Source organism: Rhipicephalus sanguineus, chromosome 2 (genome assembly GCF_013339695.2).
Source record: "Rhipicephalus sanguineus isolate Rsan-2018 chromosome 2, BIME_Rsan_1.4, whole genome shotgun sequence".
In the NCBI taxonomy this organism is placed as follows: Eukaryota; Metazoa; Arthropoda; class Arachnida; order Ixodida; family Ixodidae; genus Rhipicephalus; species Rhipicephalus sanguineus.
In genome coordinates this window covers 176,274,023-176,292,649 of record NC_051177.1, presented here as the reverse complement: position 1 = coordinate 176,292,649, position 18,627 = coordinate 176,274,023, and the positions used below count along the sequence as shown (strand labels likewise).

General features: G+C 46.9%; 1 protein-coding gene and 1 long non-coding RNA gene across 4 annotated transcripts in view; one reads left to right on the top strand and one right to left on the bottom strand.

Moving 5' to 3' along the window:
- Window positions 1–3,771, top strand: part of LOC125757261 (uncharacterized) — a 319,798-nt gene extending 316,027 nt beyond the window's left edge. The window contains exon 2 of the long non-coding RNA XR_007415188.1: window positions 3,724–3,771. This is a non-coding gene — a long non-coding RNA (uncharacterized LOC125757261). The remainder of the gene's footprint in view (window positions 1–3,723) is intronic.
- Window positions 1–18,411, bottom strand: part of LOC119383875 (uncharacterized) — a 303,069-nt gene extending 284,658 nt beyond the window's left edge. The window contains exons 1-2 of one of the 3 annotated variants that reach the window (XM_049412697.1): window positions 18,260–18,411; window positions 3,603–3,769 (exon numbers count right to left, since the gene is read on the bottom strand). In XM_049412697.1, the coding sequence (XP_049268654.1) occupies window positions 3,603–3,769; window positions 18,260–18,373 (281 nt within the window). In that variant the 5' untranslated portion in view covers window positions 18,374–18,411. The remainder of the gene's footprint in view (window positions 1–3,602; window positions 3,770–18,259) is intronic. The other 2 variants (XM_037652154.2, XR_005181776.2) reach the window with 2 other exon arrangements.
- Window positions 18,412–18,627: the final 216 nt, after the last annotated feature.

The following is an 18,627-nucleotide window of genomic DNA, read 5'->3' as shown; positions in this document are numbered from 1 at the left end:
CCGTAGCGGGCACAGCGGGCGCACTGAGCTGGGCGGGGCCGTAAGGGGCGAACAGTGCGGCGCTGTTTGTAAAGTTCGATGTCAGCGGGGGGTTTGGACTCGCTGAACGTCAGAAGAATGTTCCGGCCAGTACAGGAGCACTCTATGATCGGGTACTGCGACGTAACATTCGCAATGAAGTCCTCATTACCTATGGAGGGGTCCACGTTGTATACAGCACCACTGCAGGTATTGGTGGTCACCTTCTTTGCTCGCACTGGGATGCCGCAGGTGTCGGCAATGGCAAGGAGGGTGGCGAGAGGTGCGCCCGGAGCAACGTCGGCCGCGATCACATTGCGCCGAAAGTTAACTCGCACACGCGCAACTCCATCAATGGGGGCAAAAGAGGTAGAGATGGCTTCCTGCGTGGCAGTCCGGAAGGATGCCTTCCTCTCAGTAGGGCGAAAGAGGACTGCGTCCACATGTGTGAGAGTAGGTATCTGTGTTTGGTAAGGGTTTGGGGCTGGTTTGTCAACACGCGTGGGTTTGGACGCGGGATTGAGACGAGCGGTGCGCATAGCGCTGTTCCGCTTGCAGCTCCTCTAGATAGAAGGTAGGGGAAGGGGTCCTCAGCTGGTAGCTGGCCCAATACACAACTTGGCCGAGAGGGACGCTTGGGAAGCGCGCCTGCGGAGGCACCCTTTTGGACAGGCGTCAGGAGAGATGCCTGCTGGGTGGGGAGGGCAACAGAGGCATGATTGCTGCGCTGCTCCTTTGTCCCTCCATCGATGACAGTCATGGTCAGAGGGGGAGGAGGAGGGGTCACGCTCTTGGCTGTGCTGGGAGTGGGGGCTGCGGCTGTTCCTGGTAACCCAGTGACGTCACAGGCCGCAGAGGAAGGGACAGGCGGGGGACCTGTTGCGCTGCTCGCCGCTGTGGAGACGGCGGGAGAGGAGGAAGGTGGTGTGTCAAGGCCCGAGGTGGAAGAGGTGTTTCCCTCCGAAGTTGAGGTGGGCGAGGGCGATCACCCTTCGATGCTTGTTTCAGGAATGCTGCGAGTACTGAGAAGGGGTGCTGGCGAAGCTGCCTCCGCTAAGTTGGGGCTATTCCCTTCTGGGTCTGCAGGTGCAGGATCGCTTTGAGAGAATTGCTCGGGAAAAATATGGCGGCCTTGTGAGTCAGGCAGAGGCAAGATGGCCGTGGCTGAATTCTCTACAGGCTCCGCTGCTGCTCCAAGCAATTAGAAGAGACCGAGGCTGGTTGGAAAAGCCGGACAAGGGTTCACGGAGCCCGGTGTTGTCGCCGCACGACGGGTGCGCTTGCTTGGTTGGACAGAGCTTTTTCTTGCTCCGAGGTGAAAGCTGTTTTTTTTCTCTCTTCATCTCTGATGAGGTTCCTCGCTTCTCTCAGGAGGAGCTCAAACGCTCGAGACCGCTTGGAGCCGGCGCTCAAACTTTGCCCCTAGGGTAGTTCAGCTGAGGTGCTGTCGTCCAGCAAGCGATGCGGTGAGGGAAACGAGGAAGGACGGAGATTGGAGAGTGAGAAACCATTGTTGTGAGGAGAGAGAAATAAAGAAATTAAGTGAGTAAGGGGAAGATGGGACTAAATTAGTTCACCCCTTGCGGAGCCCCGAGGGAGGCTGAACTCGAAAGTGCGTACAGAAGGAATAAAAATAAAATAAAGCAGAGGATGCCATACTGGATAGTGGTCTGGAGAAAAAAAAAGCCTCATGACAAATGTAATGAAACGGATGGTCGCATGAGAAGAGGCACTAAGTGGAACCTACTCAAAAGCCTCCTTAGCGATACACATTCGAAGAGTGCGACTAATTTGGCTACAGACAGGCTTATCAAGAAACAGATTGCTCTCGGCCTCATGGAGACGCAGATTGCTAGCAACATGGCCTGCACCCATCTGCCCCTTAGAGACTATTCCACAGAATGTCGATCAAGATCAGGAACAAACTAAGTATACAGGTCTAGATAGGCCGGAGTTAGACGAGCCATTCACGGAGTCTGAAATCAGACACGTTCTTTTCAACCTAAATGGTAGGTCTGCGCCGGGGCCCGATAGAGTCACTAGCAAAATACTGCGCAATCTCGATGATAAGGTCATTGTAATCACTTCAAAAAAAATCAGCGAGGTCTGGATCCAGCACTGGACAAGTTCCGATAGAATGGTGCACTCCCAAGGTGTGTCAATCCCCAAGCCAGGGCAAACATGGATAACTTACGCCCAATCTCCCTCACATCGTGCATTGGGAAAGTGACAGAAGATGCGATACACAGTCGTATTACAGGTCACATTGGAAATCACGAACTTTTTAGGCACAACCTCATTGGCTTCAGGAAAGCGCTTTCCACGCAAGACTTTTCTTTTCGTGTGTTCTTCGGTGTGTTTTAGCAGCGAGCTGCAAATGTCGAGCTGTGACAGTTGTTAGTTCGCGCTCACCCTGTGTGTTTTCTTTTCCAGCGTCCTTTGTGCTTGAGCAACGCGCAGCAAGTTCCTAGCTGCTTGCCGTTCTTCCTGTGACATTCCTATTTCTTGCTATCTCATTCATTGGTTCGCGCTTGAGGCGAAACTGTGGCATTTTTGGAGGAGTAAGCTTACTTAATGGCGGACATTAAAATCCAGCGGCAGTGCATTTTTGTCTCGCTTCATCGAAGTTCAGCTACCACGCCTGAGCACGTGACACATGATTTTTGCAGTGGAGCTGTTTATGCTCAAAGAAAAATCATTGGGCGTGAACAGAAACTATCACCATGAACCGCCGCATCTACCTTAGCATCTACCTTAAAGTCTAGCCCATGCAATGCAATGAGTGTTTTTGCGCTTTTTTGTCCTCTTCTTTATCTTCTGCTTCGATTCCAGAACACATCTAGGCCGCGGGATGCAATAATTGGGATGGTGAGAGAACAAGTACAGAGAGAAAGAAAGAGACAAAGTGATAGAAATAAAGAAAAGCAAGAGAAAAACAGGAAAGAAGAGAGAGAAGCAAGGAAATAGATGGAAAGTAATAGAGAGAGAAAGAGAGGGATAGAATAAGGAAAGAGGAATCGACATGTATAGAGAGAGGCAGAGAAGCAGATAGAGAGAGAAAGATGGTGAACGTAAAAGGCACCTAAAAGAAAGAAAACACATAGAGAAAGAGAGTGAGAAGGAAGAAGAGCGAGAAAGAAAGTGAAAAATAAATAGCAACAACGAAATCCGCTCAACTCCCCTGTTCCTTCAGGCTTGGTACCGCTAGTTGGAAGCTGCCTTAATCTTCCTCAACAGGCCATACTGTGTGCCACAATGGGGTTCTTCAAACTTTTCGGAGCTCTTTTGCCTGAGAGCTTGGTAGTAAATATTTGTCTTCATGACGCCTAAAACGTGACAGTATCTTGTCAGGGTGAATTAATTTCTACACAATTTATTATACTTGAAATGCTGAAAACTCCTCCCACGTTGTGTATTATAGCGCTCCAACACAGACTTCTGTTTCACTGCTGTCGCAACTTGTACTTGCCTTTAAATTATTTAGGACTAACTTTAGGCACCAACCTGAAGTTACGTGATTTTCCTTTCGGTTACTTTGCCTTCAAGCAAGGCTTTAATAAGTTCGGCTATATTGGAATTCTTACCTGTGGTTCGTTTTATTATAAACGTCGAGAGACCGCTCAACTTTGTCTGTTGTATTACTCCAATACTGTGAGCGCACACAGGGAGTTTCTGGTTTTGATATATTTCGCGTCGTCTCCGCAGGTACAGATAGACGTAAAAGATAAACACTACTGTTAGTCCAAATAAACTGAAACAAGGAAGAGACATTTATATGTACTGCTTTCTGCCGGGACCGCAACTCATGTTTCGGCCCAGTCCCTCTCACCTCCTTTTCCTCAGTGCAGTGGCTTGTCTGCACTCATCGTGTTTTTTCACTAGCAACAGCTTCTTACAAGATATCGTAACGATTCCCACATTTTAGACTGCTCTATTCACAATTTGCTCTTGTACAATCGTACCACTATTACTGCGAGTGATGATCATGAGCGTTGCGGAGGTAAACACTAGCTCAGTTGCAGCTTTGCAACAGTTTAAATGATGTGTACCTACAAATAAGAGTACCGTTTACGAACTGCTCATGGAGTACGTGTGTTGATGAATAACGTCTATCCCCCACGACTTGAGCTTAATATTGTAACAGGCAAGGTGTTTTATTCTTTAAAAAAGTTTTATTGTTTGCCCTAAGTCGCGCAAAGCTTGGCACAACGAAGGCCCTTCGCCGCTCGTACTCCCCGTTGACCAACACGTCTAGCTTCGACATGCGCGGCTTCCTCCTCGGAGTACGCGCTTCCCTAGGACGCCCCCTGACTCTTTAGGTCTGCTCGCATGCTCTGCTAGCGTGCCTGGAAAGCTGAGTGGTTAGGACGCTCGCCTGCAGATCGAGGGTACGCGGGTTTAAATCGTGAAGAATTTTCTTTGGGCTACAATCTTTCCTTTCTATTTTTTTCCTCTCTCTCTCTCTCTACCACTTTCTTTCTCTTTCGTTGATGTTCTCCATTAGAGCACTGCACGGGCTCGGGCCGACGCGAAGGGCTGGGCCGTCCGAAGCCGAGAATTCAGGCCCGTGCAGTGCTCTATTTTCTCTCTCTTTTCATTCTCCATTTCTTTCTCTCTCTTCCTCATTCTTTCTGTGCTGCGCTTTACTCTCTCCTGCTGAACCCCGTCGCTCTTCTATAAGCCGTCAGCATCGCCTAGTATCGCCTGGCTGCCCAACATTCCCTGAATGACTATATGATGAAGATACGTCAAACCATCTTTGCAACCAAGCCTCTCAAGCCTCTCGTATTTCCTCTCAAGTTAGCTCAACCCACTTCAGGGAAACCATCAGAACTACACTCCCAGGAAAAAAACGCCAGGCCTGCGCTAAAACCGCAGCACAGTCACAGCGAAAGCTGGAAGAGCGGCGTTTCTAGAGCCCATGTAAGCGCTCTTGGGGCTACTAGTACAAGTACACTAGCAAGGTACCCACTACGCCATAAATCACAGTTTTTGTGAAGTTGGGAAGCACTTACTATGCCATTATTCGTCATTCGGCTGGGAAGCGAGGCACCAGCTACACGTCTGTAAGGCATTATGTGCACTTTGTTGACGCGACGATTGATGGCGATGAAGAATTATGGCTCAGTCCTTTGTAATGGGTCGGAAGCTTTAACCGGCCCACCCGTTATGTAATTTGCATTGGGTGACGCCCGGTCGCTATTTCCCTCTCCCGCCATGCTGTATAACATACGTTGACGTGGGATAGAGAGCGGGGGGGGGGGGGGCGAAGAACATTATTGCGACCCCGAGGAAATAGATCATGCGCTTATGAGCTTCCTTGCAACCGATACAAGTGCACTTGCGAGGAACCCACTACGCTATAAATCAGTGTAAGTTTTGAGAAGTACAAAAGCAGGCATTATGCCATTTTTCGTCATTCTACGGAGAGCCGTGGTACCTTCTAAACATATGTAAAGCATTATGCGCACTTTGTTGATGCTGTGCCTGATGACGATTAAGAATTACGGCGGAGCTCTTAGTAATGGGTTGGAAGCATTCAACAACCTTCTCATTGCGCAATTCGCATTGTGTGACGCCTGGTTACAGAATTCGCGTTTCGCGACGCTTAGTGCTTATTTTACTCTTATACCACGCTATATTGCATATGTTAAGGGAGCACTGACATCAAATTTCAAAGTCGAGATGTGCCCTTCATTCGATTGCTCGGTATGCATAGGTCTCCTTGGCCAAATTTGAATGGCGTCCGTCGCGTGGAAGTAATTTTATTTCGAGGGCAAACAGCGTACGAAAGCTCAACGGAAGATTGATCACGCTGCGACATCGACACTACTGCTACGTAACAAGTGTGATACATTCCGACCATACCATCCTGAGTGACGATACGCTAGTAATAATGACGTCGACGATCTGAGTATTTATTGTGCCGCCGACGCCAGGCGACGCTCTCACCGGCTCTCCCAGCCAGTGGCTGTCCTCGCTGTCCCGATCCGTGCCTGCGATTCATCGTGTCGTATCGACTGATTTGTCGTGTGATCCTCAGCGCGAGTGCGATCAATCGGAGCGACTACGTGCCAGCATGTCGGGGAACCGCTGCGTAGTACGGACCTGCTCGTCGAGGCGCGGAAAAAGCGGAAAGTGCGTGGCGTTTCATTACACGTACGGTACACGCCAACACGACCACAAGTTATCGAAGTGGAGCAGCCTATAAATAGATATCATCGCTAACAAGTAACACGTATGTAGCGTTATTAGTGAATGTTAGTTCGTCCGTGGACTTCCTTGCGCTAGCGTAATACCGGGTTACTGCAGCCGTAACCGTGAGAGGCCGGATAGGTGGGGCCATCTGGCGGCGCAGAATTGTTATTGTATAAACCTATCGTATTCTGTTTCGCCGCTGGTGTGCATTCGCTATGCCGATATTTCATAGACCCCTTTGCGTATACCGGAATGTTGTGCACGCTAAAATTCTCTGATATATATAATTGACGCACACCAGCGAGTATGGCCCAAGCGTGCGTCCCTGGGCACCTCCTCGTTGCTGCTTGGAACAGCGTTCATTTTTTAATCGCTGTTTTGCAAAGCGTCGAAGCGAAAATGATTCGCGACGTCGCGTATCGCGGTGATTCTAAGTTCCAAAATGCCGTCTTCAACACTAGTCGACACTTCTGACGGCGGCGACGGCGATGCTGGTGACAAGGCATGACTGAACGCGCGTGCCTAGCAGACGAAATGTTAGCTGAGCAGCTGATCCTCACGTCACTCCTTTCTGTGGACAAGTGGTAAACTGGGCGCGGTCTGGAATTGACCGCGAGGGAGCGCTGCCAGCGCTAAGAAATGGCGGGCTTGCCGGCCGTTTTGAATCGTGCTAGATACCGGTGATATAAATCAATAAAACAGATAGTTATTCGTCCCTCAGTTGCATTTTCGGTCGTGAATCGCTACTAGGGGGTAGATAACTACTCGTGGATGCAAAAATCTTGACATGCGTAAATTTGATGTCAGTGCTCCTTTAATGTGGCTCCTTCCCGACATGAAGCCTGTATAGGACCTTTTTCCAAAGCAGTTTCAAGCACCGGCATGGCTCAGAGCATTCAAGGACACAACGCATTGTGCGTCCTCGTCAAAATGGAACGCCCCTTGATGCCACACGTCTGGTGCTCACCAACTACTTCTTTAATAACGGACTGCAATCTCCCTGCAAGTATTTTCATGAGTATTTTATAGTCGGTGTTAGTTATTGATATGGGTGTGCTATAGTGATATGGGCCCAGCTATTCCTCTATTGTTTGCCCTTTACATCGAGAGTTTGTGCTTGGCCATTGTCCACAATGAAAGCATTTGCGGTTTTAGGCTACTGGAAGCCTAAGTGAAGGTTTTGGCGTATGCCGATGACGTGGCAGTATGTTGTACATCGAAAGAAGGTGTCCAAGAGACAATTGACGTCGTTAAGAAATTTGGCCAAATTACCGGAAGTCGAGTGAACTGGGGGAAGTGTCTGGGGCTATGGCATGGCGAATGGTCATCGCTCCCAGATGCTTTTGCCAACATTCGGTGGTTTAGAAGTCCAGGAAAGTACCTAGGTATACCCCTTCAACACTATAAAAGCACCGATGAATATTGGACTGAGCAGGTCCAGCAAATGCGAGAAAAAGCAACACGGTGGAACGCCACTTGTCTCTCAATGTTTGCGCGAGCCACTGTATGTAATGTGTTTTTATGAGCAAGTTGTGGTATGTGATGCAAGTGCTAAGTTGTGCACGAGTGAATTTGCAAAAGTTTCATAGAGTATTCGCTGTTTTTGTGTGGGGGTCAACTTGGGAAAGATGCAGTAGATCGAATCTGTTCAGACGAGTTAAAGCAGGGGGACTTAGCTAGTCGCATCTATTTGTCCGGCAGCTAGTTAATCGCTTTCTCTTCTTTCGGGGCGTGCAAGATCCTTTTCTGCGAACAGTGTGCCAGCTACGCCTTTGTCGCGTGCTACCTAACTTTGTTAGCACTGCAAACATGCCTGGAGCTGCGCGAGGCTTTTTTAAGGAAGTTGTGAACAGCGTCCATTTTCTATCAGTGAGGTTCTCAAATGAATATATCTTTACAGTCACTAGAAAGAAATTATATAAAGACATATGTGATATGATTTTTCCAGTGTTTATGTATAGGTCAATAAACAGTGGAGGCGAAGGAAAAGATGTACTCAAACGAGTGAAGAAAATGTAAATTCATTCAGCGGCGAAAACTTTCTTTTTTAAATTACATTCGGGTACTTTATCGGTGCGGACCTTCTTGGAAGAACGGGGTTTTTACATGCCGTAGGGTTCTCATTGTTTTATCTGTAGAAAACCGGAGACAATAGAACACGTATCTTTGCACTATTGGGAAGGGGTCTACTTCTGGGATGTTTTACAGAGAACGCTGAAGAAAGAGTTTCCTCTGCATCCACTTGGAATCAGGTTTTTGCAGATAGAAAACGAGGATGGGATGCTTTTTGACCTTATTATGCTTCTTGGCCTCCACTGCTTATGGCGGGCGAGAATGGCGGGGTTTCACTGCGACCCTGACAGGCGACCTGCACGTGTGCTTTTTCGCGAGAACATTGTTCAATGCATAGGTGTGCTCCAACAACAAGACTTTGTTCCTGACTGGCTGGCCAGGGTTGAACCTCTGGCATACCTTAAGGAATTTTGAAAGCCAGTCCCGTAATTTATTTTTTATTATTTTATTTCATTTATTTTTTCATCTTGACACATTCTTGTAGCATTGTGTATTATTCTGTAAGTGGTGTCTGTTATTGATGTACATGTGACGTTAATAAAACGGCAATAAAGAAAAAAAAACCGGCATGGCTCAGAGGTTGAATACTGGGCTCCCACGCAGAGGGCCCAGGTTCGAATCCAGTTCCATCCTGGAATTTTTTTCTTATCTCGTTTTTCTTTCTGAATTCGAGCGATACTGGTTACGGACACCGGCGGCGGCAGCGGCGGACAACTACGGCACCAAAAACGGCCGCTGAAATGATCTCATAACAGCTTTCGCTGTAAAACAGCGCTGATATCCCATGTGACGCAAGAAGACTCGCAAGCACTCTACTGGACTGTTCACCTTCATGTAAAGGCTTGTGAACGTTGTCAGACATGCGTGTGCCATGTGTTTGTTGAATTTTACCAGCTAAGCTGTTTAAGCTGTCGCTAACTTGTGCTTCGTCCTAAAAAACTGTCATCATCATGAACCGGCACTTCATTTCTTCCTTCTCTTTACGATGAAGTTGTTTAGGCTATCGGTAGCTTGCGCTCCGTCATGCAAAGCTCCTCATGTGGGTACGTGCCACAGGAATTGGACAAGCCCCACTACCGTGTACAGGTGTAAGTGTCAAACGCCAACGAACACGTGAAAAAGAGACAGCGGAAGAAAGAGAAAAAAGAGGAAGTGAAAGATAGAGAGAAACAAACGGAATAGAGACACAAAAAGATCGAAAGATAGAAACAGACTCAGAAAAGAGATAGAAAAAACGGAGAGCAAGACATGAAGAGAAAGAAAGAGAGAACTAAATAGAAACAAAGAAACAGAGAGAAAGAAGGAGAGAGAGGGGAAAAGGCAGAAAGGATAAAGATAGAAAGAGCGAGAAAGAGAAATAAGTACAGAGAGAAGGGGAAAAATTGAAAGAAAGGAATAGAAAGGCATAGATAAGAAAAAGAGATACAAGAAACAGAGAGAAAGAGAAAGAAACAGAAGAAACAAAGAAGAAATATAGGAGACACCAGGAAAGCCACCCAGCTGCACTGTAACTTCAGACTTGGCACCCCTAGTGCGAAGTTGCCATAAGTTTTTAAATGCGAAGCATTTCTTAGCGAACCTCAGGCACTTTGGCCGTTTCTATCTACGTATCTATCTATCCAGCCGCCTATGTCAGCGCGCTCTGCTGTTCGTCTCCATAACTTGTAATATACAAAAATTGGCATGGCGGGGGATCAGTTTATGACAAACACGATTTAGTGGTGATAACACGAATAACGCAAAGTACCTGCCGCGTACGCCATGACACCCTTTTTCTCAGTCACGTGTGGCACATACCCGTATACCAGAGTTCGCGTTATGCGGGTATGTGCCACAGGTGACACAGTCTCAACGAACACAGTAACCACGAAGACACACACATTGACACGCAAGGAAAATGATAATAATAATAACTGTTGGCTTTACATCCCAAAACTACGATATGATTACGAGAGCCGCCGTAGCGAAGGGCTCCGGAAATTTTGTCCATCTGGCATTCTTTAACGTGTACCGAGATCGCACAGTACACGGGCATCTAGCATTTTGCATCCATCGAAATTCGGCCGCCACGGCCAGGATCGAACCTGCGACGTTCGGGTCAGCAGCCGCGCACCGTAACCGCTACACCACCGCGATGGACGCAAGGAAAGCGAGGAAGCTGAATACAGAACACCCCTGGAAGACGCTCAACTACCATCGACTCGTCCACGTGGTCCGCAACGTGGACGACGTGGATTACGCAAAAACCGGGATCAATGCTTCCCATAGTAAATCTGCCGAGAGAACCAGGCCTCTCATCATTACCGGTGACTTCAGCATTGAATTATCATGACCCAACAACGCCTGGTCCTTATACTGCGTTAAAGACGGATTGGATGTGGACAAGGCATCAAAAGACTTCATTGCCACATCAAGGACAGGAGACATCATAGATCATTTCATCGTAAGAGCATCCAGGATTTTCACCAACTGTGCATCACTCGCACTTCACTGCACTTGTACCTCTCGTAGCCGCGATCATGAACGGATCCGATTAACAAGTCCTGTCCAGCTGCTGGGGCTCACTGATCACAGTGATGATGACCTTATTCAAGAACTGTCAAGAACCCCTTTCCCGCATGCATACGGGTTCGTTAAACGTGCGTGCGTTCTCCGTCAAAACGGACAAGTATGAGCATAACAACCAGGGCTGGGCAAAGATACTTTGAAATTGTATCGCGATACGATACAAGATACTAAGGCAAGAAGTATTGGAAATACAGATACAAGATACTGCCTCAATAATTGTATCCCATACGATACTTGGCAATTGTATCTTAAGATACTTCGATACATTCTCTAATTTGTTATTATCGATCCATATAATGTAGCAGCGAACGCCTATGCACGAAAATGCCTTCTTGAAAATTTCCTAATTGTGACCTATTTTGTTTCACTTTAATGAAATGTCTGTTAGTATACACCATGCGCAGGGAGCGCATGGTGTATACGGGGTTTGAGACGGGGTCTCCGTCCAATTTGTTTTTGTTTTCTAAATAAGTATGTTCGTGAGCTACACAGATATGACTGGTCTCAAGCATTTCTTTCGTGAAGAACATGTGGTCACCACTTGCTGAAATATAACCGTGGAACAAAAACTTTATATTTCAATCCCCGTACAGATTTCCCTCGTTGTGTACATCGGTATCGATGTTTCTCGAATCCTGACTCCAAGTCCCCTTCAGAAATGACCTCTATATGAGACATGGGAAAGGCTTCCTTTCGAATGGCAACGTCATTTTGTTCAAACTCTCTCGCACCATCCTCATTGTGCCGGCGCTTGGAACTAAATTTCGCGACTGTGGCCCGCTGGCTATAGGCTGAGTTTGAGACCTCTGGTGTATACGTAGATGACGTAAAACAGCAATGAATTTTCATATTCTACTTATCTTCTGGCGTAAAGGATTATTTGTTGATATACTCACTAACCTGCAATCTTTTAGCAACTTTTCTTCAACGAGAAAGCATGTGCAACACAGAAACATCTCACGTATTGTATAGTTGCACAAAGCGTCGGAGGGCACCGCCGTTATTCGCGCTATTGCCGCTTAAAGCTCCTATTAGGTGGCGATTAGTAATACGAAAAATGTTTAGGAAGGCCTAAAACAGGAAACCTAATATAAGTAAAATAGAGAGGTGGTTCTGTATCAAACATTCACATTGAATGAGTACAAACACAATACAGAGGGCGCACTTAAAGGGACACAGAAGAGAAACAATGAATAGGTTTAGATTGATAAAGTGCGCTTGGAGAACTCTTGTGTAGTTTATTTCACCACCATAGGTTTATTATTAGGGGAGAAAACCAAGTTCAATGTTTCATTGTTTATTTCACCACCATAGGTTATTATTATTATTATTATTATTATTATTATTATTATTATTATTATTAGGGGAGAAAACCAAGTTCAGTGTTTCATTTTTAAATTTCGCGCCGAACTTTGTAATTCGTGACGTAAAAGACTTAAAAGAGCACTTAACGTATTTGGCGCCACTGGCTCGACGAAATTTCCACAAACTCGTTATGTCATGTCTCTGGCCCTCTCAGAGGACAATGTACTTCGATTTAACCGATTAAGAACCACGTAGGCCCAAGCAGGCGCCGTCAAAAATACTGCAGCGACCAGACCGGAAAAACAGTAGTACAGAGACCTGGGTAATGTATGGGAGGCAAAGTGCCAGCAAAAAAGCACTTGTGCTAATAATCAAATTATGATTTCCTAAAGTCTTTGAATAAATGTAGCAGGAAGTGAAAAATACGGTACGCCAAGTTATTTTCTGTTAGGTAAGCGCTTGCTCTATTAGATCTAGCATCAGTACCAGTGGTGCTAAAGTTGTTAGAATCTTATTTGCATATAAGTTAATTCATTGCATGCAAGTCAAGCTTTACATCCACGAGATCCTTCAAATCACTGATACGTAAAATCCACGAGACACAAAGCAACCCCATTCTTGCACGCATCACATTTCGTTACGGAGCAAGATGCAAGAGAATCTTCAATAACGACACTGTAGCAACATCAGAATTTGCGCGATAGACGCGGCACGCGGTTGAGTACGCGGCGCAGGACAGTGGCTAAGAGCAATGTCGTGGCTTTGGTGCAACTAAAAAGAAAAGAAATCGACAAAACAAAAGGTACGTGGGCTGGGCGTAGACGTCCGCGCGCTTGTCTTCCTCATCTTCTGCCTTCTGGCGGAAAAATAAAATTGCGTCACTGCCCTTAGACTTGTTCGGATAGCTTATTGGCACCAATATCGGCTTGAAAAGCGGAGCTTCGCCAGTGATTATTGTTTCGCACGGTTGTGTTGCGATGGAAGTATCTTGTATCTTAAGATACATGATACATTATCGAATGTATCGGAAATACAGATACGGATACTCGTCTTTCGAGACGTATCGCGATACAGATACAAGATACCCATAGAGTATCTAAGATAGTATCTAAGATACATGTATCTTCGATACTGCCCAGCACTGATAACAACTGTAACAATTGCAACTGTGACTGTAACATACGTGCAGTGCGCCTGCGCTTGCCACTCGGCTGTCTATATATCTGGGAAAGCTTTCCTGAATCAAGCTTAGTTGCGAGTAACGCCTGTCCTGTGCATCAGTGTTCCTTCTTTATCTTATTCGGATTCGCGCTATCCGGTACTGAAAAATATAAGCACTACATATCAGCTTACCGCGTCTGGTGTTGGTAACACCCATTTTGCTGTTGACATCGTTACGCAACTGCATATAAACAACTGGCTTTAAAATTACATGCAACTCTTCAGTATAGGAGTGTGCGTACGCCACTTCCACATTTCTCTAGCGTCATTCCGTAACGTTTCGCTCAATGTGAAAAATAACCACAGTCACCATTCCGCGCATGCTTCGCATAACATCGATTCACACGGTACGTGGGATGTGCCGAATTTTTTAGATGCGAAGTATCTTATGGCGGAGCTCAATCCGGTGGTGGTGGTGGTGTGCGGCGTGACCACCCTTACTACGCATGCGCATACCCTCTCCACTCGCCCTCTTTCCACTTCCCCTCTCCCCGTTCCCCTCTCTCATTTCCCCTCTCCATGTCCCTCTCCCCTCCCCCTCTCCCATCCCCTTTCCACTCTTCCTCTGAAACGCGGGCTAGACATGCCGAAATTCTCTCCTGCGCCACGCCGCGATGAGCACCAGCGCATGCGCATCCCCTCCCCCTCTCTCTCCTCTCCTACGCTGCCCCTCTCTCGCACGCCTGCCGACCGCGTTTCCCGCTCGTCCTGTGAGAATTAACAGCCAGGCTAGAGGGAAGACAAGACGCGCGTAGAGTTCCTCTTCGCGTTCCACGAAGCGAGGTCGGTAGCATGCCCAAAGAACGCCAACGGAACGCGATCGTGCAAGTGCTCCGGCTTCGCATCGCTTCATGGTCCCCTTTAGCGGGACATGGTGTAATTTTTAACTTCCTTTTAATTATCCGCTGTTGACCGTACTCGTATGAATGTTTAGCGGATTCTGATTTCCCTGGTGCCCTAATTTTTTCACCTATGAATAGTTTTTCGCTGCTTGTATTGCGTCACATCCATTGAACATTTCTAATGCATGTGTGCCAGTTTCTTTTTTCGTGAAATTTTGTATTGTAACAGTATGGAGAGCTGGGCGAGTCGGTTTGAGGACATTCTTGGAAACATTTCGGCGCGCACACAACAGACGAAAACGAAAGGCGAGAAAACAAACGTTTGTCTTCTCGCCTTTTGTTTTCGTCTTTTGTGTGCGCGCCGAAATGTTTCCAAGAAATTTTGTATATTTTGACGTATTGCTGTCACACTAAAAATATGTTGGTTTGCTTTCTACCATAGGTTTCCACCCTTTGACTGTGCATGCTTGCGTATTAAACACCAACAAGCTTGTCATTTAACGCTGGCGACTTAGCAGCGACATATCGCGGGTAGCAACTTCTGACCATACCATGCAAAACGTATTGGCCGCAGCATGCTACCGCGCATCGATTTTCATTGTACAAATCGGCACCAGGTATACAGCATGTTTATGTGGGACAAAACATCAGGACGTCCGTGACTGTGAACATGCGACGGCCAACAGGTTATTCTACCTTCTTCAACATTATTCTTCACTATTCAACGGCTTTTCTTGCAGTTGAGCTCAATGCCACTGCTTGGCTTTACCATAATGAACCGTCATACACTCAAACGTCGATTATAGGAATGTTTATTCTGAATGAGTGCTAGTCGAGCTACCTATTCCTGCGTGAATGTTGGGTGTAATGGAAAAAAATAGCCGAGCATAGCTTGCACAATTGTCGCAAGGCTAAAGGCACAGCGGGACTGATCGGTTCCTAGCGCGACCTGGCGATACGAAGTGATGCCAAGTGATGTTAAGTTATACCAAGTAATGCCAAGGAATGCCAAGTTACAGTCGAGTCCAGCACAGTCGCCTCTCGTCGTTTCAGCCGTACTACGTCGTGGAATACCTTACTCGAGTCCCAGCAGGCCCGTTTGCGGAATATCGCGGCGCGGAGTTTTTTACAAGCGAAAGCTATTATGAGATCATTTCACCGGCCGTTTTTTGTGCCGTAGTTGTCCGCCGCCGACCCCCGGTGTCCTTAACCAGTATCACTCGAAATGAGAAAAAAAAAACGAAATAAGAAAAGAATTCCAGGATGGAACGAGATTCGAAACGGGGCCCTCTGCGTGGGGGCCCAGTATTCAACCTCTGAGGCACGCCGGTGCTTGTAACAGCTTTGCAAAAGGGCTTCATGTCGGGTAGGAACCACCATAGCATATGCAATATAGCGTAGTAGAAGAGTAAAATAAGCACCAAGCGTCGCACAACGCGAATTCTGTAACCAGGCGTCACAAAATGCGAATTGCGCAACGAGTACGTCGTAGAATGCTTCGAACCCATTACAAAAGGCTTTGCCATAATTCTTCATCGTCATCAGACACAGCATCAACAAAGTGCGCATAATACCTTACATGCGTTTAGCAGCTACCACGGCTCTCCGTAGAATGACGAAAAATGCCACAGTGCCTGCTGCCCTACTTCTCAAAAAACAATGATTCAAGGCGTAGTGGGTTCCTCGCAAGTGCACTTGTATTGGTTGCTAAGGAAGCCTATAAGCGCATGATCCATTTCCTCGGGGTCTCAGTAAAATTACAATGATTTATAGCGTAGTGGGTTCCTCGCTTGTGCACTTGTATTGGTTGCCAAGGAAGCCCATAAGCGCATGATCCATTTCCTCGGGGTCTCAGTAAAGTTCTTCGCCCCCCCCGTCTCTCTCCCACGTCAACGTATGTTATACAGCATGACGGAAGAGGAAAATAGCGACCGGACGTCGCCCAATGTAAATCACATAACTGGTGGCCCGTTTAAAGCTTCCAACCCATTACGAAGGGCTGAGCCATAATTCTTCATCGTCATCAGTCGTCGCACCAACAAAGTGCACATAATGCCTTACAGACGTGTAGCTGCTGCCTCGCTTCTCCGCAGAATGACGAATAATGGCTTAGTAGGTGCTGCCCAACTTCACAAAAATTGTGATTTATGGCGTAGTGGGTACCTTTCTAGTGTACTTTTTTGTAGCCCCAAGAGAGCTTACAACGTGCTCTAGAAACGCCGCTCTTCCAGCTTTCGCTATGACAGTGCTGCGGTTTCAGCGCAGGCCTGGCGTTTTTTTTTCCGCGTTGGAGAGATTACGGCCGGTTTGATCAGCTCCGCTGTTAATAAAACTTGCACACGCAAATGTGCCTTTGCTCCGCTGCTTTTATGCTTAATTTCTTGTATTGCGGTGTGCTGTACACCGTCTGTGGAACGCGTGTATCCACCATACCTGACAGTCCATACCAACCCAGGAGCAGTAAAAACATAACCAATTAAAACATTATAGGATAATTTGCGTAGGTTAAACAAGAGAAAGACATACCGCTTGTCATTGCTGATAACTTTAATGCAGCATATTGGCGCTGAGAAACCTGTTGCAATGACTCTTAGGCAGCAACCGCGCGGCACAGATCGTAAGTACATCCATTACGTCAACCACTGCCTAACATCAGTTGTGGTGCATAGTAGCGCCTGTCCAGCGACAATTCTTGCTTGTATCGTTGGCTATCCACTTGATAACAATTTATTAAACATTACACATGTTCTCAAATGACTCGGCAAGCGTTGCTTGTCACCGCAGGAATACGCCAACAAACGCTGCATACACTTTGGTTTGATCTAATTGATGTCTGCGCTGTAACGTTAGTGCCGACGTTATGTCGGACCATTTATATCAACCATAACGGCCATTTACACTAGCGTGTAAGCGGCCCATTATGTCAGACCTTTTACACGCCAGTGCAGCCGATGTGCCTGGTAAGTCCACGACGTGGGTACAAGTGCTAAATTTACACACAGCCGGCGATTCACCTCGTAAGACTTGGCTGAAGCCATGAAATGCGTCATATTCAGCTACTCTCTGACTGCATCGCATGATATCTGCTCCCACCGTGTGCGGAATAAGCCTGAATTTTTTGCGATGCTGGATCTCTTGCATGCAGTGGCAGCTGCAACATAATTATGAAGAGGGAGAAGTAATATAGAAGGAAAGGCAGGGAGGTTAGCCAGTATAATACAACCGGGTTGCTACCCTACACATGGGGACAGGGTGGGGAAGATTAAAGATGGAGAGGAAAGAGAGAGAGAAAGACAGAAAGATAGTACATGACACTGCACACACAGAATCAGTCGGTCACTCTTGCGTGGTACGCGACATTTCTGTCACAGCCGCTTGTCCAAGTTCGTCTCTCTTAAAAACATCAGCAGTGCCTTCGTCGCCTTCAGCTGTGATGTCTTCTGTTGACGGCATGCAAGAACTGTTTCAACAGACATTTGTCTACTGTCAAGGCGCGCTAGAACGGACGCCAGTGACTGTCTCTGAACATTATATGCCGGACCGTCGCACAGGACGTGGTGTAGCGTCTCCTCGCAACGACAGGCATCGCAAAGAGCGTTGTCGGCCGTTTCAACCCGAAAGGAATAGGACTTCGTAAATGCCACGCCTAGCCATAAGCAGTGTGGCCTCTCTTCGGCGTAGTACAGTTGGCATACAGAGATGCATCAAAGAGGGCAGGTGGCGTTGACGATTGGTCCGGTTGGTTCGGCTGCTTGGTAGGCCCATAGAGCGGGCGTTATCTCATGTGCAAGCCCTCGAAGACTGCTGCCAGCGTCAGACCTTGAAAGTGGGAGGTATCTTCCTACGTGCTTTCATGAGCTGCCCGATCGGCATTATGGGCCTGTTAGATATGATAAATCTTAATGGGAACAGCATGACAAAGCGTGTGCGTTATGAATACCAAAACGTAGTAAGCAATATCAGTATAACATTATTCAGTATCATAAAACTAAGCTTCATTCGCACTAATAACAAGGAACAGAAAAAATAATCACCTTTGAGGGGTCTTGATACTTAGAAAGATCCGGGTTTTTGACAAATTCGTGCAGATCTAGGGAAGCCTCTGCCACGGCAAGGGCCGAAAACATAAGTGCTATGAAAGTCGCCATCAGATTGTCTGCCTGCTTTCAGAGTAGCTAGACCGCTATGGGGCACGCTATTTATACTGTCTACTCGACATGATATGTTCACAAAAGAAAAAAGAAAGTCTGTCGTTACGCGATTGATCCTCGTTCAAGCATGTGAATCGTACGTGCACATTTGTTGACATTCCCATGTAGCAGACGCACAGAGGTTATGACGTCCTATGTCACCTTTATTTGAATAAATAATGAACAGATTTTAAAATCACTCATCCCTGAGC